At 50.4% G+C, this 23,475-nt stretch overlaps 2 protein-coding genes across 7 annotated transcripts in view; one reads left to right on the forward strand and one right to left on the reverse strand.

Moving 5' to 3' along the window:
- The first annotated feature begins 8 nt into the window (after nt 1–8).
- Nucleotides 9–3,820, forward strand: LOC111152873 (pyruvate dehydrogenase phosphatase regulatory subunit, mitochondrial-like). Its single transcript, XM_022511570.1, has 3 exons — nt 9–425; nt 2,602–2,679; nt 3,363–3,820. The coding sequence occupies exons 1-3, from the start codon at nt 262–264 to the stop codon at nt 3,427–3,429; spliced, it is 309 nt and encodes a 102-aa protein (XP_022367278.1). The 5' UTR covers nt 9–261; the 3' UTR covers nt 3,430–3,820.
- The window catches only part of LOC111152872 (pyruvate dehydrogenase phosphatase regulatory subunit, mitochondrial), a 37,696-nt gene continuing 15,434 nt past the window's right edge, over nt 1,214–23,475 (reverse strand). For 3 of the 6 annotated variants that reach the window (XM_022511566.1, XM_022511569.1, XM_022511568.1), the window contains 10 exons: nt 20,928–21,125; nt 19,703–19,827; nt 17,754–17,909; nt 17,436–17,569; nt 16,933–17,081; nt 16,370–16,482; nt 13,777–13,871; nt 12,362–12,451; nt 6,815–6,997; nt 1,214–5,905 (listed from right to left, as the gene is read on the reverse strand). In XM_022511566.1, coding sequence (XP_022367274.1) covers nt 5,501–5,905; nt 6,815–6,997; nt 12,362–12,451; nt 13,777–13,871; nt 16,370–16,482; nt 16,933–17,081; nt 17,436–17,569; nt 17,754–17,909; nt 19,703–19,827; nt 20,928–21,125 — 1,648 coding nt within the window. In that variant the 3' untranslated portion in view covers nt 1,214–5,500. Of the gene's footprint in view, nt 5,906–6,814; nt 6,998–12,361; nt 12,452–13,776; nt 13,872–16,369; nt 16,483–16,932; nt 17,082–17,435; nt 17,570–17,753; nt 17,910–19,702; nt 19,828–20,927; nt 21,126–22,385; nt 22,536–23,240; nt 23,359–23,475 lie in introns of all 6 variants that reach the window. The other 3 variants (XM_022511565.1, XM_022511567.1, XR_002640966.1) reach the window with 2 other exon arrangements.

A 23,475-nucleotide genomic window follows, 5' to 3' on the forward strand; every position in this document is an offset into this window, starting at 1 on the left:
TTAAATGAAGACACGTGACCTGTGTACAAGCTGGATTTCCGGATATTGCACGCTAATCCTCAGAGCGTGCATTTACGTGAGGGGCGGCTTTCTGACTCGGGCCATTTGGCACTTCTGAGAAAGCCTCCTTCAGGAGGTTCTCTGTGATATGAGGGAGTCGGGAAGCAGGAGTCGGAAGGTTTTGAATCCGCTAAAGCTGAGGACTGTGTTTGGGTTTGTTTTCACAGCTCAGAGCCCCTGCTGAGTTCCCTCCTGCGTCGCATGCCCGACCTGGAGACCCTGGAGATCCTGAAGTTGGTGAACTGCCCCGAGACCTTCACCCCGGACATGAGGTGCATCATGGGCGAGTCTCCTTCGGTGCGGGGCTACTTCGTCCTGGCGGGAATGAACTCTGCCGGCCTTTCGTTCGGTGGAGGGGCTGGGAGGTAAGTCTTCCTGCTCTGCCCCCGTTTGCCGGGTGCTTCCTTCCTACAGTCACTTGTTGCTCCTGTGGCGCGTCACGGGGCTAGGCAGTGTGGCACGGTAACAGTGAGGAGGTACCCGTGATCGGAGAGTTGTGCCCTAAGGGCATCACTGTGGCATATTCTGGAAGTGTCACTGTGCACAGTGTTTCATGAACCCTTCCTTTGGAATTAGTCCGAGAGTGTGGGATGTACCTTTGTACTGAATGTTGCCATTCAGTTATCTGGAAATTTAACAAGTAGGTTTGGAAGACACGATGAGATTGTTATAGACCCATTAGCCAATCTACGGATTCACAGATGTAGTCGCTCAAAAAACCGCTGGGTAAGTAAAGTCCAGTGACTGAATTTTTAGGTCATGTAGTGAAAGATGTGGGTGCGTCTCTGTTTTCTTCTCTTCCTACTATGTGAGCAAGCACGGACAGAGTCTATTTTGCACACCAGTGCGGGCCCTCAGGTGATGGGTGATGTGTCAAGTGTCAGGTTCTTACTGTGTAATCAGTAGGCAGAAGGGGAGGTCAGATCCTTCAACAGAGATCGGAACCTCAGGACAGTAACCAGAGGCTCTCCCCAGGCTGCCACCACTGTGTGGAGGTTTCACGATGCCTCTAGCTTACCCTTGGTTTCCATGTGGTTTTCTTCCTCTTTGGTATCAGTGTAAATGGTTTTATGGAAAGTGTTTACCTCTTGGCGATGGCCAAATACATTTATTGAGTTACTAGAGATGAACATTTCATAAGTGGACACAGCCAGATAATTAAAATGTCTGTTTATTCATTTACAAATTTAGTAACATGAAAAGGAAATCTGAATTGGAATCTGGCTTGATAGAAACACAGTGCACAATGTTAATACCACATTCATGGAGGCAGAAATTCACCCCGGGTACCTAAAGTCACCAGAGTTCTCAAGAAAAAGTCCCATCCCCTAAAGTGCCTCAGATGTCTTCAGCACCAGAAGCTGACACTGCAGAGGGACCAAAAGGGGCTAAGCCAACTGCACACTTAGAGACGTAAAAGAGGAGTTACAGCCTGAACGATAATCACAACGGCATTTCCTGGATCCAAGAGGAGGCTCGAGAGTGAAGCATTAACTGTGCTGCTAGAAACCCCTCCGTGAAAGAAGCCGCAGAAGCTTTTTCCCCTCACCTGTCTGCTCTGGGGAAGGGAGGCGGTGGCGGGGTGCCTGGGAACCCTCAGACTGAAATGAAGTTTCTTTTCATCCTACACCCACCGTGGGACATCCTGGCGTAAGGCACGAGAACCGGGCTTGAAAAGAGGTGCTCCCAGCTCCAGTTCTTGGTGTGCAAAGGAAATCCTGGCATAGATCTTTTGAAACTGATGCTAAAAATATCCTTCCTACCCTCTTGTAATTTCTGTCCTTGGACAGAAAACCGAGAAGGCAGAAAAGGTTTGTGAAGGGTAAAAATAGGTACCTCTAGATATGAGGAGAAAGCTCAGGAAGAAATGTGTAATTCTTCAAGGGATGCAGATTCTCTGCTTGGAGAAGTCAAGAATCACATTATACAGTGAATAACTCTGGTGTTTAATGAACAAAGAGAAGGCAAAGACGTACAAAAATATTTAGTTCTCTTGAAAAATAGTGCATTTGTAGTGATGAGCGGCTGCAGACGCAGCCGTGTGCGGATGACGGGGAGCCTTACAACTCAGCACCTTGAAGTGGAGGAGGCCGAGGGGGGCTGCCGGGGACGCGCTGCCAGGCAGAGCCCGGGGCTCGCTCAGGACTTACTGCGAGACATGGTTAGCGCCCCGTCAGCTAACTGAAGACTCCCGGGTCAGCTACCGTTTCTGCCCTCTGCAGTGCTGCTCCGAACCCATGCGCCTGCAAGTGACAGTTCTCGACTCGTGAAAATGTTCCCTTTGTCGTTCTGATAGATTTGGGGAGGGGGAGTGTGCCAAAGGAAATGGAAACAGTAGGAAAGTTCTCCAGTACTAAGCAAGGTGCCCACAGCTCCACCTCGGATACCAGAGGGGCCCTTCGCTGCTTCCACTGGTCGGGCAGCTGCGGCGAGACAGCAGGCCGAACCCGGAAGCGAACCCTGGAAGTCAGCCAGGACGCAGCCTTCTGGGGTCAGAATTATGACGACAGATGATAGAAGATTCCCTTTTATCTCCCTCAGGTTCTCAGCGGAGGGTAGAGACTCAGATGCCGGCACATGTGTCCATCAGGCGGAGGATGAACCGAGCCAGAAAGCAAGGTGAGGGGTCAGCTCTCCAGTGAGGGTCAGCTGCTTCCAGAAAGCTTCAGTCCCGCCGCATGGGGGGGCGGTGAACACTGCAAATACGCTCAGAGTCTGGTAGTGGAGGAAGGAGTTGTTACTTTTCACTTGTTTCACTGCCTCAGAGGGGAAAGAGGTAAAGCTGTTGGTCTGTACAAGGTAGAATCCACGGACACCAGATCTGGTGAGAAGCCAAGTCAGCAGGCTTCTCCTCCTGCAGAAATGGGGTAACTGAGGTTAATCACTGAGCCTAGTGGTCTCTGTGCCCCTCTTCTGAAGGGCAGCTCTTGTATTCGGGGGCACAGGGAGGGACCCCTGCCCCCAGCAGAGCACTAAAAACGTAGGGGGATTGTGTGGTTCTCTCTCCTGGAGCAGGTCCCCTGTGCGGTGCTCTGTGGCTCCGACACAGGTTAGAGGACAGCAGGTAGTTCTTGTCCCTTGCTCTTAAGTTTTCCAAATTAGAGCGCTCTGGTACGCACAGGGAGTCTCTCCGCTGCAAGCTTCCACAGAAGACAAGTGACCGTGGTAGGGCCGGGAACCAGGATTTACACGTGGTGCCAGAAGTGGGGGCTTAGCAGGTATTTCAGGGGAGGAGAGGGGCCGCAGGGACCCGCAGCCCTGAGTTTTCATCTGCTTGAGGCCGCTATGCTTTGTGTTTCTAGCTTCAAAGAGAAGAGCGCAGAGGCCCTCCCTCAAGAGAGCACAAGATCAAGACAGCACAAGAGGTGACAGTGGATCCTTTCAGAGAAAAGACCGCGTGTCTGAACACAAAGTCCCGCTCACCGTTCACAGCAGTCCGGATCCCTGGGATCTCCAGGGAGAGGCGAGTGGTCATCCGCGGTAACGCACGGGGCCTGACCGCCGCGGGACGGACGTTCTGTCAGGTATGCGGGGAGGCAGGGAAGGGTCATCCCCCTCACAGTTACGAGCAAAGAGGGAAACTACCGAATTGAGACTGACGAAGTCGGACTTAACCAAGAGATTTCAAGGGCGAGTGTTCAAGTGTCAGAAGCGAAGTGTGTGTGTCAGGGTCCTCAACAAACAGCGATGCCCCGGAACATTAACATCTTGCCAATTATAGCTAAGATATAAGTAACTAATAAAGCTAGAATGTCTTTTAGATTCAACCTGAAATAGTTTTTCATTTACAAAGATGAGTGTGGCACAGAGCATAGGCTGCCTCTAGCGCCGCGATCCTTCCTCCGTCGGGCCCCTGCTGCGCCTGCTGTCCAGTGGGGCAATAGCGCTGCCCCTTTCTCCCCAGGGGCAGCATCTCTCTGGGAACAGAGTTCTAACTACCTACTCCCTTAATAAATCAACTAAGACCTCCTTAAGCAGTCAGTGATCAAGTAGGAGTTGTCTGGCTGGGGAAATGGCAAGCAGTGTCTAGAAGGAATCTGTCTGATTGAGTAAACAGAGCCCAAGAAATGCCACAGCAGACACAGCTGAGAATTCTAAGTTGCTCTAAAACAAAAGGCTTTTTAGTACAGAGACCTGACTAGAGCTAATGCATCCAAGATACCAAGAAAACAGTTCAAAATCTGTAACAGCAGAGGTGGCCCAGCTGACCCCTACCTAACAGCATGGAGGGCCTTTCTGGTGCCCCAGGCCCTTTTCCATGCCGGAGCCCCAGAGCGCTGGCTGGCCGAGAGCAGACTCAGGATGTACTCTCTCCACGCTCAGAACTCAAAGCAGACCCATGGCAGGGGCGTGGGGGGTGGTCAGCGCTGTGTGGATCTGTCTGTTCTGGGCCAGAGGAAGCCACAGTGGGGAGGCCAGCAGCTCTCTCGAACTCAGCATGGCCAGCGAGGTTTGGCTCCTCAGCCAAGACCGCACGACCATCCTGTTCCAAAGGGACCGCAGTGTTCACTGGCTGAGGGCCCACTGCACAAGGGACAGGGGAGGGAGGATGGACTAAGTCAAATGCGCTTGGAGAGACTGAGCTTAGAGGCAGAAAGCAGCAGCAGCGTTCTAGCAGCAGGAAACCGCCTTGGGGCTCTGCACCTTCTGAGATCAGACCCTTGCAGCCGGGAAAAGCAACACAAAAGGCAACATGGTTTTTCCCTTTCCAACACTGGCTTGTTTACTCAGGCCGACAAGCGCTCTTGGAGAGCTGAGCGAGACACGGAGAAAATTTGAGGCCGGTGGCCCCGGCCTGACACTGTAACACCCAGGTTGGTAGGGGACCTCGGGATGGTGCCAGGGCCGCTGTTCACTAGAGACCAGACAGCATCCACGGGATGCCTCGCGGGGGTGAGGTAGATGGTCGTCCTCCTGCTCGAGGTACCAGGGGGCCAGCCCACGGCACAGGGAAAGGGAGAGGGATCCGCCTGGCCTGGCAGCACGGCCCGCGCTCGCACAGGGCTGAGCCACACACACAGCGAGCCACCGCTCCGAGAAAAGTTGGCCTCACGGAACTCCTGCCCTGAGGCCTGCACACCACCAGCTTCCCTTGCTTCGAAACACAGCATTAGAAATCCGACTGTCCCGGTTACCTACTTCCACAGGTGGAGCTGGCGCCTGTCCTGCCCATTAGACATGCTTCTTGTCACCACGGGAATCTGGTGGGCGAAGAGGGGAGGGAGGAATGGCCCGGAGTGAGTGGTAGATGGAAAAGTGCAGAAGGGAGGGGGGAAGGTGGAAGGAGAAGAGGTTGCAAAGCAAAAGGTTTAAAAGCAGGTGAAGTTTAAAATGGCATCAAGGAGCTGAGAGCTGGGAGGCAGAGGTCAGGACAGACAGGGAGGCGGAGGGGAGCCCTGCGGTAGGGTGTGGGGTAGGTGGGGAAGTGAGGCCGCCAGCATTACTTCCCGTGCAAGTCACTTAGCTCTACGTCCTCCTTTCGGCGCTTGTGAGTGAAGAGTGAGGTGACCGGGTAGAGCTTGGCCTTGGCCTGGAACCGGTGTCCCGCGATGTCAATCTCATACTCTCCCCGGTTAATAAAATCTGCTGTCACCACCTGTTCTTCCCCCGTGTCCTCGGAAAAATTGTGTACGAAGCCCAGGCAGACGTGGCGCTCCAGGGTGTAGCTGTAGGCGCTGCTGGTGGTCTTGCCCGCGTACTGCCCGTTGCGGTAAATGGGCTCCCCCCACCATGGCCAGAGGTCCAGGTCGGTGTCGTGGTCGTCCAGGATGAACATGGTGAGGCGTTTGTACACCCCGTTCTGCTTTTGCTGCAACAGAGCATCTCGGCCAATGAAGTCCATCCCCTAGGAAAGAAGGCAAGGCTGAGACGGGACGGCCATGCCGGGTGCGAAGGGGCCCCTGGCGTCCCTGGCCTGGGGCAGCACTCGGCAACCCCCCCCCCCCACCCAGTTTCCCACTGCATGAAAAACTGCGTTCACCATAGTAAAGACCTCCTCGGGGAACTTCGGTAACACAAGCATTTTTCAGATTTCAACCACAAGACCACACAGAAAATATTTAGGAAGAAAAATCCTCCAAACGTACTCACTAGAATTATTTTAGAAAAACTATGTTTTTATATATGTAGAATCTCAACAAAAAGCCCACACACGTACATCTATAGTCAATGCTTGTAGGTTCACATAGGCAACCTAAGCAGGTATGAACAGATAAAATGGTGTGTTTTAATTTCCTTGATACTCTTTGCTATTTTCCAGAATTAGTATTCATTACTTTTATATTGGAGAGAAAACAGTTACCTGTAATTGTGCACGGAGAAGACTATAGAGCTGTACTGCAAGGGAAGGCCTAAGATCATTTGTGCAGCAGGAGCAAGTGCGGGGAGCCTGGCTGGGGGTGGCGGGGAGAGGAGCACATGCTCAGAGGAAGAGGCAGCAGCTCGGGGTGCAGGTTGGTGGGGGGCAGACGTGGGAAAGAGACTTTTCACTAACATCCTCTTGACCTAGCACTTTTCTAAAAAATGATGTTCCTATTTACTTTGAAAAGAAAGAAAACTGAGGCAGCTGACTCTAAGAGGAGTACCGTGTACAAAGGTCCATGGCATGGAAATGGAGAAACTTCCCCAACAGCCCTCCGTCTGCAGGAGCGCCAAGCAGGATGCCTTCCACCTCAGCCGCTCCTTTCTGAGGCCACGTACACTCCTGCGGCAGGGGGTGGCTTGGGGGAGCCCTTGGGCCACGCAGATACAGTACCTTCTCCAGTTTCACCCGAGATTCTCGTCCACATTCCAGGGGGGTGGTGAGGGTATTTAAATCCTGACCCCAGAAGGCAAAAAACTTCTCAATTCGAAGACTACGAAGCGCATAGTACCCAGCATTCCGGATTCCGTATTTCTGCCCAACACTCATCACCTCGTTGTACACGTGCAGGGCATACTGGAGAGGGAGACGAGAGGTCAGTGACTCGCACATCAGTTCGACATGGGGGTGTGTCTGGCAGTGCCGTTGGCAGGCCACCTAGACTCTGACAAGGCAGAGGGTGTACGAAATTCTCAGGAGGTCTCATCTTTGACAAACCAAAGCACGGTCCCCCCAGGGGTAATGAGCCAGGGTCCCCCCAACCCCAACATTAAGCTCCATGAAAGCAGTACCCGTATCTTTCCCTTCCCTCCAGGGCCTAGAACAGGGATCAGTCCTCGAGGACCAATCCTAGACGCGTGCTTACCCCCATGGCACGGCCAGGCCCATCCCTGCCCCTGCAGCAGCTCACTCATCCGCCACGGGCTTTGCTCTCTCACCCTGCTTGGCTCCCCTGTGGCCCTCATGCACTGCCCGGGCTAGGAAATGTATCACACACAACTCTGCCCAGTCTCTGACTTTTTCACAGAGAACAGCACATCCGGACACCCAGATCAAGTCACAGAGGAGCCAGGAAGGCAGCGCAGCCCTACCCGTGTCCCACAGCAGCCAGCCTCTCGTGGCATTCTTTTCTTGGTTCTAGAAACCTTAAGTATCAGATACCTTAAGCAAAGTTTTCCAAATGGAAAGCGAATGCTCAATCCCTACCTAAACACGCTGTGTGGAATCTAAAGCCCAGAACAGACAATGTTATTTGCTAGAAAAACTGTGAAACAAAAACCAAAACGAGAAATTGGAGAAACGCTGTACGATCGCACTAAGTGGAACCCAAAACAATGAAGAAACGCAAACCCACACCCACAGAAAGACCAGAGTTGTGGTTCGAGAGTTGGGGAGTGCCAGGAGGGGAAGTGGAAGGAGGGGGCAGAAGGTACAGACTCCCAGGCAGGAGACAAATGAGAGCTAGGGAGGGAGCAGACCACCTGATGACCCTGGCGGGGACCCTGCTGTGCGACAGACACAGGGGCCGTTTCAACAGTGAGTCCCGAGTGTCTTCGTCACAAGGAAAACACCTGGGGCGCCTGGGTGGCTCAGTGGGTTAAAGCCTCTGCCTTCGGCTGAGGTCGTGGTCTCAGAGTCCTGGGATCGAGCCCCACATCGGGCTCTCTGCTCTGCGGGGAGCCTGCTTCCCCTCTCTCTCTGCCTGCCTCTCTGCCTACTTGTGATCTCTGTCAAATAAATAAAAAAAAAAAACAAAAACAAAAAAAACCAAGGAAAACACCTTGTGTGCTTTCCCTGAGAGATGACCGACGCTCGTGGAACTTAGCACAGTGGTTCTTCCACGGGGCTGGTCAGTCCACCAGGCCGCGCGCGCAAACCTGTCCAATGATACGTGCCCACGACAAAACCGGAAAAACACCTGGCTTCCTCCTTGGCGTGGAAGTCCTTTCCCCTGGTGGGGCCCCTGCCCTGCCAGGTGCATTCCTCCAGCTGAGGCAGCAGCTGCTGAACAGGCCACCCGCGGGGACAGCCTCCATGCGACCGCGTCTGCACACCGCTATGGCGCCTGTGGCCCCGACACCTGCATGGGGGCAGGCTGAGGGGACAGGGACAGGGACATGGCAATAACGAAGGGCCCGCATCCCTGGTGCCTTCCGTTCAGTGCTTTCCAGTCTCGAGCTGAATACTGAAGAGGAAGGCCAGGGAAGAAGGACTCAGCCGGCCCCCGGGGCTGGATGAGAAAAGCAGGAGCCGAGCGCGCTCATTTTCTAAGCGCTGGGGATTCGGTGTGAGCAGAACAAGAACCGGCCATCTGCCACCACATTTCGGAATACATTTCCCTCAAAGAGACCAATGTAGTTGACAAGTAGAGTTCACGTGGCTTGTAAGAGGACAGTACACAGCACACGAAGTATGTGTCCGTCAGCTCCTCGAGTGATCAGTAAGGCTTCCAGGCAACAGCAGGCTATTAGCAGGTCACGTTTTTGAGGAGTTGAAAGTTCTATGTGGGGCTCTGACTGGGGCGGGGTGCGGGTGCCCTGACCCCCACGTTATTCAGGGGTCAACTGCATAACCTTCTTGAGGATGAAAGCCAGCTTGAGAAGAACCCAGGCATGGCACAAATCACCTCTTGGACTCATGGAAAATCATAAAAACAGGACCAGCCCAGGATAGTCAGACTTTGAAACCAAGGCCTTAACTAAAGAAGCTACTGGAGCCACAGAGCATCCCCCTCGACCAGGTCTGGCCACTTAATGACACGGGCACCCAAGCGGCAAAGCTGACTGATCATGTGGCACTTCAGAATCGATCCCTGCCTGCACAGGCACAAGTCAGCTACCGCTGCATCAACTCTTCCCAAATTGTGACTAATCCCTTCATCTTAAAACCGTTATATCTGTCTGGACAAGGACATAAAATTCCATGGGCTGGCAAATGCTTGCTTCAGCCAGTAACGGAAAGAAAGCCTAAGGCTGCAGGTAATGCATCTAACATCAAGAACAAGACAGAGATGCCTAGGATCCCTATGTACGTAAGACTGGACCCTGAAAGTTCCAAGGACTCAACTAAAAAACAACTATAAGAAAATTTAGTAAGGAAATAAAAAATATAAAAGAAAAAAATGGCTTTCATTATCACTTTGGGGCGCCTGGGTGGCTCAATTAAGGTTAAACGTTTGCCTTCAGCTCAGATCATGATCTCAGGGTCCTGGGATCGAGACCCTATTCGGGCTCCTGGCTAAGCTTCTCCCTTTCCCTCTGCCCATCCCCCAACTTGTGCATGCTCCCGCTCTCAAATAGATAATAAAATCTTTTTAAAAAATAATAATCCACTTAGAAGATAATGGAACAAAGATACCACTCGTCTCATTCACAACAGCAACAAAATATTTTAACATCTATATGAAGAAAACTTCCAATACCTCTGAAAGGTCACCAAAAAAACTTAAATAAAAACTCAAAGGCTTTCTTTTTTAAGATTGAGCACCTCATGTCAGTTCTTCCTAATGTATAAATGTAATATAACCCAAAATCCGTCAGTGTTCTTAACTAGATAATTATAGTTTCCAAGGGGAAATAAGAAAACATGAATGTTTTTTCCCAGAGTTTTCCAAGCTATGGAGGAGGATAAGCACAACCAAATATTACAATATGTAAGTGATCCTGATCATGGATAGACTAAGGGAACAGAAGTCCAAAAATAAAAACAGAAGTCCAGAAATAAATCCAAAAACATAGAGGAATTTAGGATCCGGTAAGGATGGAATGTCAAATCAACTGGTTATCCGTGTAGAAAAAAAAGTCTGAGGGACGCCTGGGTGGCTCAGTTGGTTAAGCAGCTGCCTTCGGCTCAGGTCATGATCCCGGCGTCCTGGGATCGAGTCCCACATTGGGCTCCTTGCTCATCAGGGAGCCTGCTTCTCCCTCTGCCTCTGCCTGCCATTCTGTCTGCCTGTGCTTGCTCTCTCTCCCTCTCTCTCCCTGACAAATAATTAAATAAAATCTTTAAAAAAAAAAAAAAAGTCTGATCCATATCCCATGAAGTACAGCAAGAGACACTGCAAAAGGATGGGGCATTGAAATATTTGAAAACCCCACAAATCCATACAACAGAGCAACACAACTATAAAAGCACTAGAAGAAAACTGAAAAAAATCTTATAATCCTGACACTATGCATCAAACTCTAGAAGGCACAAAAGATCAACTCAATTACATAAAAATCAAAAACATCTCTGCAACGTATGAAACATTTCTCATATATTTTTTTTTAAAACCTGTGTGGCAAAAAAATGAAAAGACCAATGATAAACTGGGGGGCATCTAGGTGGCTCAGTGGTTAAAGCCTCCAATTCTTGGTTTTCAGCTCAGGTCACCATCTCTGGGTTCTGAGATCAAGTCCCGCATGGGTCTCTGTGCTCAGTACCGAGTCTGCCTGAGACTCTCCCTCCGCCCATCCCCCCACTTGCGCACACACTCTAAATAAAATCTTAAAAAAAAAAAAAAAAAAAAAAAGACAAACTGGGATACACCTCAACAGCAAGGACTGATTCAGACAATGCTTAAAAACTGGTAAACAGACCAATCATTCATTACAAAAGTGCACAAAGGTTATGACCAGAACATTCATTCATGCAACGTTTATTAACCACTTACTATATGCCAAATACTTCTCTAGGTGCCTAGGATGTAAAAGTTAAAACAGATAAATAATCCTGCCTTCAGAGAACTTACATTAAATAAAGGTAATCTGATGAATGAAATAAGTAAAATACATTTTATCAGATGGAAAGCAGAGAGGGAGAACCAGGGGGTGGGGTGGCTGTTGCGCCCCGTCAAGGCCTCATCCAGAAGATGCCATGTGAATGCGACCCAAAGCAGGTGCGGCTCTGAGAGCCTCCCGATGGGGGAAGGGCACACCAGGGAAGGGGAAGAGCCAAGTGCAAAGACCCTGAGGCAGGAGCAGCAGCACGGTCAAGGACTGGCAAGGAGCGGAAGAGGCAGAGAAAGGATAAGGTCAGAAGAACAGGGTGGGGGAGGGGCAGGCAGGAGTGCACAGGTCCTACAGATGAGCTTTTACTTGGAAATGGGTTCTGAAAAGTTGCTTCATCTCACAAAAAAAGTGAAGAGTGCGCTGACAACGCCGTACCTATCAGCCAACCTGTGAGAGAGCAGCGCTGGGGCATGCACGTGCACGGCCCGGGAAGACACCGGTACGCAGAGCGGCTTATAACAGCAAAGGCCTACAAGCGCTACACCCACAAACGTCCATCGGTCCCAGACTAATCACGTAAATGATGATTTGACGATGTGATGTGAAGGAAGACTCACCACTGTTAAAAAATAAAGAGGAAGCTCTTCTCTTTAGGTACTGACCCGGAAGGAGCTCTACGATTATTAAGAACAGCCATATGCTTCCATCTGTGTTTCTAAAAAAGGGTTATGGTGTCTTTGAACTTATCTGCATATGCACAGAAATCTTGGACATGACCTAGAAAAAACTAATAGCTGGGTCACTAGTGGTGGTTGCTGGGAACTGCTCAGGTGGCACTAAATCCTTCCTATAGGTTTTTTTTTTTAAATTTTTTAAAAGATTTTATTTATTTGACAGAGATCACAAGTAGGCAGAGAGGCAGGCAGAGAGAGGAGGAAGCAGGCTCCCCGCTGAGCAAAGAGCCTGATTCGGGGCTTGATCCCAGGACCCCAGGATCATGACCTGAGCCGAAGGCAAAGGCATTAACACACTGAGCCACGCAGGCGCCCCTAGGTTTTGATTTTTAAACCATGTAAATGTATTTCCTCTTCAAAAAAGTAAATACCTTAGTTCAAAATGAAGTCCCTCCACTGCAGCCTATCTAAGTTCCCAAGGCCCAGCTGGAAACTCTAGCCCTGCCAATGCCCAGCCGGCGTGGGGAAGCTGGCACCCTCCCCGGGAGGCTCACCTCTATGGGGATATAAAGCATGAATCCCGGCTCTCCTGTGTGCGTCATGCTCATCACCCGGATCCCGTTCGCGTAGCCCACGCTCATCTCCTGTGGAAGCAGAGGAAGCGGTTGAGCACGGGCACTTCAGAGGTCCTGAGCACCTGGCACTTGCGGAGTGATGAACACCTGAGGTGAGCCCCTCTCATTAGCTCTGCGCCTCTGATCCGACAAGGGGCACATGTGAATGAAAAATTCATCCTCCAAGTGGTCTGTTTCCAAGTACTGGGGTCACCAGGAAGGGAGCAGAGTCGCTACAATCTCTCTTCTCAGGAGTGTCGCCACTGCCGGAGGGCCAGCCAAGCTGCTGGTGGGAAGTGGAGGCAAAGTCTTTACAAGCAAGAAACATTTCTTTTCACAAAGCCCTGCTGAGGATTTGTTGTAGTCAGGGGCATCTGGAGTGATGAAGACCGAGTTAATGTCTTCTCCAGGAGATCTGGCAGCCAAGTCCCGGGCACCTGCCCCACAAGAGGGCACCCGACGACCACAGAATGTGGTGCACCTGCTACTTGGGTCAGAGGCTGGGCTTCTCACCCTCAGAATGTGTTTATGGAGCCTTAGTTACCTAACGGCCCTCTGGCACCATTGTTGTTCCTACCATGGAAAGTGCTAGGTCCCGATGGCAGTGAAGCAAGCTACTCCCCCGGGGAGCCCAGAGGACGCGCCGCTCTGTAGGCTCACACGCGTGGACCGCTCGTCAGGAAGCAAGCCCTGCAGGGAAGGGCCTGCTGACGGCTAACGGCGTGAGCTTTCCGTTGCTTCCATTCTGCCGCGGAGGAAAAGGAAAACTGTACTGTCAGCAGCTGGATCCCAGCTTGGGTCCGAATTTCGAGGAGCCTCTATGAGTAACTGTCCCACGGCTGTTGGTTACAGGTCACCAAACCACTGGTCCGTTTAGACCTCGCTTACCAGCATTCAGTTCCCACTTGTTTTACTCAGTTATCAGTGGCTACTGTTGCCAAACATAAGGAACGTACAGAAGCTGCTCACCCAGAGATACTGCACAGACAGAAGTTACTCTGTGAAGGGGAAGGGGAAGCACAGAGAATGCGGACCTGACCTTAACCAGCATTTTTGGCATCTGTGTAATAATGCTCTAACTTAGACAATTTAAGCCACTGCTACACAAAGCAATAAATACATAGGGCTGATACTCAGAGAAGTTAAATCCACTTTCAAAGATACCCTAATGCTTACTGAATAAGGAGACTTGGCAGGGTGAAAAATAAATGAATTTACTGAGTCATTTTGTTTGCTTAATGAAAACCACAACACCGTTTGTGGGCATCAATGCTATAGTAAGAACATGTAATTGCCATCACTATAAAACAAGTATTCCCTACCCACTTAACGACTAAAACTTTATTAGCACCCACCTTGCAAAACAGACTTGGGAAGTGGTCTGGAGTCATAGGGGCATAGGACAGCTCAGACAGCACATCCACAGCTCGAGGACCGATCAGATTGAGGGCTAAACGGAAAGGAACGAGAGATGCCAGTCCAGGTGACAGCTGGGCCAAAGAGAAAAGTCTGTTTTGGACTTGATCCCTTGCTGCCAGGCCTGGGCATTAAGACCACGACAGCAACCCTTTGCTTAGGCAACCCAAGGATGGACAGAGAGAGAGTCCCTCCATTCCGACAAGCGCACCCCTCCTGACAGGCCTGCTGAGGCAGCTACTGACTGCTGGCAACAGCGCCCAGCGAGCTGCTTCCTCTGCCCGGGGCGCTGGCAGACAACCCACAGCCGCCTCTGCAGGGACAATGGGATCGTGAGACCACGTCCTGGCTGATGACAGGCGCCCACCGCCAGGCCTGGCCATGAACTTGCCGCACAGTTCCCACTGCCTCCCTCTTCCCAGGCTGCTACGTGACGGGAGGAGCCCAATCCCCGATCTGCACCAGGAAGACAGCCCTGAGAAGAGCTGCCCAACCAGCCTGGAGTCCATCACGTGACGGCAGCTTGTGGGAACTACACACCAACCACCCTCAGGGGCTAGAAAACAACTCTGGTTCTACAGTCTGCCAGTCTGGTAGCAAGAAGGAAAAGCTGCTATGAATTGGCAACGAGGGCCTGCTGGGGACGAGGGGCGGGCGTTGGTTAAATGGGAGGTTGGCAGGCATTAAACCTAGAATGAGCCGGTAGAAGGAGGGGCTGCTCCCCCACAGGACTGCTGAGGAGGAGACAGTTAAGTCATCTTTGGGGCACCTGCGTGGCTCAGTCAGCTGAGTGTCTGCCTTTAGCTCGGGTCATGATCCCGGGTCCTGGGATTGAGTCCCTCATCGGGCTCCCTGCTCTGTGGGAAGCCTGCTTCTCCCTCTCCCGCTCCCCCTGCTTATGCTCCCTCTCTCACTGTTTCTCTGTCAAATAAATAAATAAAATCTTAAAAAAAAAGAAAGAAATTAAGTCATCCTCAAAAATTATTCACTCACTCAAAAAAGGTAACAGGAAATTCTGAGGAAAAATAATACATCAGCAATAAATTAAAAAATACCGTTTGGGACACCTGAGTGGTGCAGTGGGTTGGGCATCCGACTCTTGATTTTATCTCAGGTAACAATCTCAGGGTCATGGGATCAGGTCCCATGTTGAGCTCAGTGCTCAGCATGGAGTCTGCTGATAAACAAATAAAATCTTTTTTAAAAAACTGATTTATTTGACAGAGAGAGACACAGTGAGAGAGGGAAGCACAAGCAGGGGGAGGGGGAGAGGGAGAAGCAGGCTTCTTGCTGAGCAGGAAGCCTGATGTGGGGCTTGATCCCAGGTCCTGGGATCATGACCTGAGCAGAAGGCAGACGCTTAATGACTGAGCCACCCAGGTGCCCCTGATAAATCTTTTTTTTTTTTTTTAAAGATTTTATTTTTATTTATTTGTCAGACACAGAGGGAGAGAGAGTGAGCGAGCACAGGCAGACAGAGAAGCAGGCAGAGGCAGAGGGAGAAGCAGACTCCCTGCCGAGCAAGGAGCCCGATGTGGGACTCGATCCCAGGACGCTGGGATCATGACCTGAGCCGAAGGCAGCCGCTTAACCAACTGAGCCACCCAGGCGTCCCCCTGATAAATCTTTTAAAGGAAAATTTATGTCTTTTAGAGAGAGTGCGAGCACACGATGGGGAGGAGGGGCAGAGGGAGAGAGAGAATCTCAAGCAGACTCCACAATGAGCCTCACGTAGGGCTTGATCTTACAACCCTGAGATCATGACCTGAGACGGAATCAAGTCAGATGCCCAACCGACTGTGCCACCCAGGCGCCCTGTCAGATAGATACAGAGAATCTTTAAAAAAAAAAAACAACAAAAAAAAAAACCGGGGCGCCTGGGTGGCTCAGCGGGTTAAAGCCTCTGCCTTCCGCTCGGGTCATGATCCCAGGGTCCTGGGATCGAGCCCCACATTGGGCTCTCTGCTCGGCGGGGAGCATGCTCCCCCCCACTCTCTCTCTGCCTACTTGTGATCTCTGTCAAATAAATAAAATCTTTAAAAAAAAAATACTACTGGGGTCCCTGGTGGCTCAGTTGTTAAGCATCTGCCTTTGGCTGAGGTCATGATCCCAGGGTCCTGGGAACGAGCCCCACACGCTGGGATCCCTGCTCGGCAGGAAGCCTGCTTCTCCCTCTTCCACTCCCCCTGCTTGTGTTCCCTCTCTCACTCTGTGTCAAATAAATAAAATCTTTAAAAAAAAAAAATACTATTCAAATGATTTACCCATTCATTTAACCAATATCTGCACTCCTCCATGCTGGCCGTAGGGATACAACAGCAAACAAAACAAACCACAACTAAAACACAACTCAGTGCACACCACACTGACAAAACCTGGGTGTCAGAGAACGATGCTGTGCGCCCAAAGAGCCTCCTGCACGCCTCTGACTCTGATCCCCATTTCTGAAGGTCAAATAGAAGGCAAATGGAGAAGACACATCTGGACAGGCTGGCCTTTCCCTGCACAGCCGACCCCAGAGGTCCTGCCTACCGGTGTATTTCCAGGTGACGTCCTCCAGAAGCAGGTTGCTGTCTTCCGGCATGTGTTTCTTAAGCCAGGCCCAACAGTGGACCTGCTGGTCGGTGGGGGAAATCATGAAGAAACTGAGAGGGAGACAGAGAGTAATCAAAGCCAGGCAGCTGAGAACGAGTCAGGAAGCAGGCAGATTAACTCATTTCAAAGCAACCCACGCGCAGAAGACCTGGCTTTCCGAGAGGGCCGGCAGTGCCCAAGCCCCGGATCTACCGAGTGAGCACAAAACAAGACCTGGGCTTCCCGTCGGTGCCGAGATAGCAGATGAGACCGACTACGGTAAGCGACCATCTCTGCCCCTAGGGTGACTCCTCTGTTCACAGCGAATTTTATTAATCTGGGGGTTTCTTCTCCTTCCCTTGTGATTTCTATCTGTACTGCACTGCCAAGGACCAGGCCAGGACTGTCTGAAATCTCTGTGTCCTGGGTGTAAGCGGGTTTCCTGGAGCCCAGGGCCGGGCGCCAGGCTCCCCGCATGGAGTCGGGGTGCCGTGGGGGGCGGTGGGGGATGTGGGCCTCACCTGCGCTTGCTCAGGCGTGCGACACTGCAGTCATTCTCATAGCCCCCACCCTGGTTGAGCATGCCGGTGTGCACGATGTGGCCCACAGGCACGTCCAAGTCGTTGGAGAAGAGGTACTGAAGGACTTCCAGGGCCTGGTCCCCGGTGGACTGCCGGGTTAGGGAACAAAGCAGAGAGCGTGAGCACAAAAGCCTGTGGCCGGGTGACACTGTGACCTGCTGAGGATATTCCCCCCATCATCCCCCAGCAACGATGCCTGTGGTTTTACTCCACTGCCAGAAGCTCCGGAGAAAGCTAGCTTGATTCAGATGTTAAGTGGGCCTCTGCAAGCGGATTACAACCCAGAAACAGCTCAAAATTTAGAGAAATGCTATAATACAGCTAAAACACTAAGATATACCAGAGTTCTTAGAGAAGCAGTTTTAAAGTGACAGATGAAAAACGGGGCATTCAACGAATACGCAAAGGTTCCTAATCTCTTCTTTTGGTTCCCAAGCACTTACTGTTATTTCAAACTTTGTGAAAGAAGACATGTCAATGACGCACACAGCTTCCTTACAGCACTTGACCTCGGACTCCACAATTTCAAACCAGTCTGGCTTATAGAACGTCTTGCTCTGCTCCAATGCCAGGAGGTCTGTGGACCAGAAAACAACAAGAGAAAAAGAAAAAAGGAGATTTTTTATATCGCGTGGAGCTTAGTAGAGCGTGACAGATTTTGTTTATTCCTCTAGGAACATGTTCTAGCTATAATGCATTTTAAGTGGGTTTTATTGGCCCTTAGGACAAAAAGGAACAAAAATGAAAACAGGCCTTCTTACCCTTGTCCGGTGGCACAAAGTACTTGGGCCTCTCAAATCCATGTTTCTCCATCCACCTGGCTCCTTGTGCATCCAGCCGGTCATAGAGAGGGGAGGTGCGTAACTGCCTCCCGGTCTGGAAGTCCCAACGGGGAACCTTCAGATCGTACAGCAGAGCTGGAACAGATAAGGACGGTCTCTGCCAGCCCAAACCACAGGGCGGAGAACACAGCATCCACAAGGTTCAGGACTTGCTCTATGCACAATAGCACGCTCTGCGGGCTAACGGGGCCTAATATGGACCGGTGCCCAGTGCGACAGGCTGGCTCCAAAAGAAAGAGGAATGCTGCAGAAGCTGTGCTCCTCCCCCACAGTTACACGGCTGTGAGCCACAGAACACCTCCAGGTTCGAATCTGTAGGCAGAGTCGATGGGAGGAAGGTCCGATTTCCCCAGCAGAGAGGAAGGCTGCATCGCCACAGCACACAGCAGGCAACAACGTGTGAATACATGGCGTGTGCTTCTTTATGGGGCCAGAGTCGCTGAGCCCTCAGAACTGCTACAGACAACTCTCTCTAACATCTGACCCGCTTCCGAAGTGAAAGGGCACAGAGTATACCCTGATTTGGTGGCTGTGATATCGGACGGGTTGCAGAGCCCTGGCCCAGTGACATAGTCACATGACAAAGCCAAGGTCAGAATTCATGTCTCCTAGTGTCCAATCTCCGACAGCAAGATGTGAAAACAGCCAGCAAGAGTGTGAGCTCGAGTCCTAGTACAGAGAAAACCTGACCCTGTGGCATGCCACACAAGAGGGACAGCGGGCTGCAGAGGAGGCTGAGAGATGCAGAGAAGGGACCCACGCTGGTTGCCTTAACTTGTGACGATGTTTCAGTCCCCTCTCACATTTAAGGTCCTACTTAGCTTCCCCACTTTCTATTGTGCCTGCGATTCCTGTCATGTGAGAATTGGAGGTGGCCACCATAAGTGTCACATCATCAAGGAGAAACTAAAGCTCCATTATAATTTGCACAGGTTCTAAAGAAACTACGGCTGGGAAAATCAGGACTTATGGCAGTTCATCATTTTAACCAAAATCTCTGCTAAAATTAAAGAATCTTAGTAGCCACCCACACTGCTGGCAGGCCCTCTGTCTCCCACAGACCGTTCCCTGCCACAGGCCAGAAGTGAGCACATAGATGCTAATGGTTAACCAAAGGCCTCATCGTGAATGGGCCCCCAACCCCCCACCAGTACTTAATCAACAATTCACCGTTAATCAAGACTGGTGCTCAGAGCCAGTGCAGAAACTTGGCTGTGAGTATAAATATGCCCCAAATATTTAGGAATATTTTGGCAAACGCTCAGAATAATAGTTCCTCAGTATAGGACAGTGAAATGACAGTCCGATTTGGTTCAGTTTCTGATACAAAAGCTGACTCTGAGGGTTTAATAGAAAATAAATCAGAGACAAGGTACAGTAACAAGTTAAAACGAAGAGGCCTTCAAAGCTGGAGGGAAGACCAATGAGAACAGAAGCGTATGTTTTATATTTACATGAGAAGTGGTCTCCTATCTTGCTAGCATGTAACAGTTAATGACAAAAATCACTCAGAGAAGCCTGAAGCTTTGAGAATAACGTGGCAAATTCTCTGCCTTGGAAACCAAATCATGGTCTCAAAGATCAAGGAGGGAGCGAAGCATTCACCTGGCACGGGAACGTGGCAGGCGCAGTGGAAAGCAGATGACACTGGGAATCCAAGGGAAGCCCTATTCTTTCCTATCCCCAGAGGTAAATAAAAGACAATATACTAAAGAGAAGGTTCTATAACTATCACCCAGGGCCTAATGCCTCAACCAGACATCAGAAGCCCACTCAGCAATTATTAAACAACTACCCCTCAGAATGATCAAGCAGGCCCCAGGGCAGACACCTTCAACAAGGCACCGCCGGGACCGAGCTCCACTCACGCATGACTTCCATGACTCGGTGACGCAGAAAGGTGCGGCTGCTCTGGAGGGCTCCGAAACGCTTCAAGTCCAGTTCCCAGATGTTTTCTGATGGGTAACCGTGCACCATCCATTCAGCGAGGTACCTGTTTAGATGTGGGGGAAGTTGCTATACCTCCCATGGGACACTCTCCTAACTGTATGAGGAAGCAACAGCCAACAGAAACAGCCCGTCTTGTCACAGACTGGTTGAGAAATTCTGGGCAAATCCCTTAACTTTTCTGAACAAACAAACACGATCCATCTACTGCTCTCAAAACCGCTGTGAGAATTTTAACTCTAGTAAGATTCCCTAGAAAGTGCTATAAGACAAGCCACATCTGTGAAAAAAGATGAAAATAGAGATGTACTCTAATTTATCCATCCAGTGGTTTTTTTCCTGGAAAACCCTCGGAGGTTATACACTATCTGACCATATCTCAGCTCCAAACACTTTGGGTAACTCCTCTTCCCTGTTTTCAGAGCCATTCTACAAGTCACTCAAGAAAAATGGCCTCATCAATAAAAAGCAGATCAATAAAATCACATCAATAAAAAAATTCAGAAATTTAATTGTGGTAAAATACACAGAACATAACAAAACATAGAACAAAACAGAACATAAAATTGTTTTCCTGTGTGAGGTTCAGGGGCAGTATGTACTTCGACAGTGTCGGGTGGCCACCACCGCCACCGCCTCCTGAACTCTTCAACTTCCCAAACCGAAACTCCCTCCGCACAGCCAGCGGCCCCCTCCGCTCCGCTGCCCCAGCCTGCCAGCCGCCCGGCACTCCAAGGAGCTCAGAGAAGTTCAACCACCCAGTGTTTGTCCTTTCTGACTGGCTGCTTTTAATTAGTATGTAATTTTTTCAAAAGACTTGTATTACTCAGCATGATCCTCTGTCTCACAGCACTTAGCGTTTCCAAACGCAAATGCACTCGAAGGATCAACATTTGTAACCACTGCAGGAGCCCAAAAGTACATCTCACAGGCTCTGAGACTAATTCCAAAGAGTTCGCGACCACTATGCACAGTGATACTTCCGGAATATGCCACAGTGATGACCTTAGGGCACAACTCTCCGATCACGGGTACCTCCTCACTGTTACCGTGCCACACTGCCTAGCCCCGTGACGCGCCACAGGAGCAACAAGTGACTGTAGGAAGGAAGCACCCGGCAAACGGGGGCAGAGCAGGAAGACTTACCTCCCAGCCCCTCCACCGAACGAAAGGCCGGCAGAGTTCATTCCCGCCAGGACGAAGTAGCCCCGCACCGAAGGAGACTCGCCCATGATGCACCTCATGTCCGGGGTGAAGGTCTCGGGGCAGTTCACCAACTTCAGGATCTCCAGGGTCTCCAGGTCGGGCATGCGACGCAGGAGGGAACTCAGCAGGGGCTCTGAGCCGTGAAAACAAACCCAAACACAGTCCTCAGCTTTAGGGGATTCAAAACCTTCCGACTCCTGCTTCCCGACTCCCTCGTATCACAGAGAATCTCCTGAAAGAGGCTTTCTCAGAAGTGCCAAATGGCCTGAGTCAGAAAGCAGAAACCATGCTCGAGTTAAGGGACAAACCTATGAAGTGCTTGGCATAAAGACAGAGAAAAAAGACACTCGTTAGAAAGGCGAGGAGCTGTGGAAGGGCACACAACACACAAGAGGACAAGTAAGATCTCCAAGGGACTGGTAGTTGGGGAAAAGCAAGGATTTCCCAAGCTGGAACAGCTACAAAAGACAGGTCACCAGCCTGTTGGAAAGTCAGCCCGGCATCTGGGAATTACTCCAGGGGGACAGTGGCAACAGATGAAACCAGACTGAAGCTGGCTGGTGGGTACACAGAGGGTTCTGTATACTATTCTCTGCACTTTTAAAAGTCTGAAATCTCCCATAATAAAAAGTTTATTAAAAAAAAAAAAAAAAAAGTCCATTAAGGGTGGGAGAGGAAACTCTACATTATACACCATATCTTTGGAATCTGGGCCACAGGACTGTATTAACTATCTGTATTTCCTTTTAGTAAGGAAATAAAAAAATTACAAAATCAAGGGGCATATAAATACTGAATCACTGTGATATACACCTGAAACTAATACAGTATCATAGGTCAATTCTTCTTCAATAAAAACAAAAACCAGCTAAAAGGGACACCTGGGTGGCTCAGTCATTACGCGTCTGCCTTTGGCTCAGGTCATGATCTGAGGGTCCTGGGATCGAGTCCTGAATTGGGCTCCCTGCTCAGAGGGAAGCCTGCTTCTCCCTCTCCCACTCCCCCTGCTTGTGTTCCCTCTCTCGCTGTGTCTCTGTCAAATAAATAAATAAAATCTTAAAAAAAAAAATTCTAAAAGACTATATTAACAAAAAGATTCTACTTTCTAAAAATTTAATTTTCCAAGCTGCCTACAAAAAGGTTTCCTCCTAGCCTAGAATTTTAGCAGTTGTTTTAGGTACAGTAATAGGCCAGAAGTCCCTTAACCAAGATCTTTGTCCCCAGAATCTGCTACCCTGTAACCACAGCCTTAGACAGGCAAACTCTGTAGGCTACCTTCTGTGAGCACCTCATGGGGCTGTTACAAAGATCGAAGAATGAACTCTTCCTGAAAATGCTTTCAAAAAGACAGCATCTTAGACAACATGGGGCATTACAGTTATCCCCTAGTTTGCACACCAAAGTGATCCCAGTCTTCCTGCAGATTCTGAATCTCCAGCTGGTTCTTGCCCTCAGTGAAGATGGGCTTCGGGTTCTTCTCAAAGCCCCCAGACAAGAGGCCACCCTGCCAGTTCCGGATATAAATCCTTCCGTCAGCATCCACAATAGCTGAGGAAGAGAAACAACAAGGGAGTGGGGGATAGAAGGTTTAGAGGTAGGCCAGCTCTCTAAATGCACAGAAAAAGCAGAACCCAGACACTCATTATTAGCTTTATTAGCCAAAGAGCATCCAGGGAATGCAGACCTTTCGAGGTCATGGGGGAGGACCTGTGCCTCTCAGATTCACAGGGGACACCGTTTCTCTGATCAGTTACCTAGAAGCTCTGACTGGTGCTTGCAACCGAACTATGGCGCTGCCGCAGTGCTGCAGGAAAGCCTAGCAGAAAAGGGGCACTGCAAGCCCATTCTCGGGGTCGAGACCTTCCAGATGATGTCAAGCCCTCTCCTGTGGCACTCGGGACCACGGAGCAACCGGACTGGAGCTCACCTAGAAGCCCTCTACAGTGTGTGCCCTTCCAGTCAAAAACTCCAGGTTACACTGCAAATATTCTCAGCCTGGACCTCTGTGTGGGGCTGCCGTCAGCTTACAAAATCAACCAACCAAAACATTGCTTCGGTGGAATGCCCATTTTGTCCATCCTTTCATAAAGAGTCCTTAGAGAAAAGGCAGAACTGGGTCGGCCTCCCCCGTAACATGCTCCAGAAGAGACGAGGCTCTTCGGAGCACTGTCTATCCTGAGGAGAAAGTCTTCCTTTTCAGAAGACAGGACAGTGGCAAGGAAACAAGATTAAAAACAAAGTGTAAGTCCTCACTTGGTGTGTTGCTCTGCAGAGGGGTCTCCAAGGGGCGAGTCAGAAGGTAGAAGTGTTCGCAGGCATGTAACGGGATACTAACCGGCTCCTCGTTGGACAGACCCAGCTCGTATGCCCACTACAAATGGACAGATTGATTTGTGGGTGGGAAGAGGAAAGAAAGACAAATGAGCACGTTCAGCCGCTTGCCAGAGCTTAATTTCAGGTGGCCTGTGTGTGCGCTTGCCCCAAGGTC

The sequence above is a fragment of the Enhydra lutris genome, unplaced genomic scaffold (assembly GCF_002288905.1).
Source record: "Enhydra lutris kenyoni isolate GAN:26980312 unplaced genomic scaffold, ASM228890v2 scaffoldscaffold30, whole genome shotgun sequence".
Taxonomy (NCBI): Eukaryota; Metazoa; Chordata; class Mammalia; order Carnivora; family Mustelidae; genus Enhydra; species Enhydra lutris.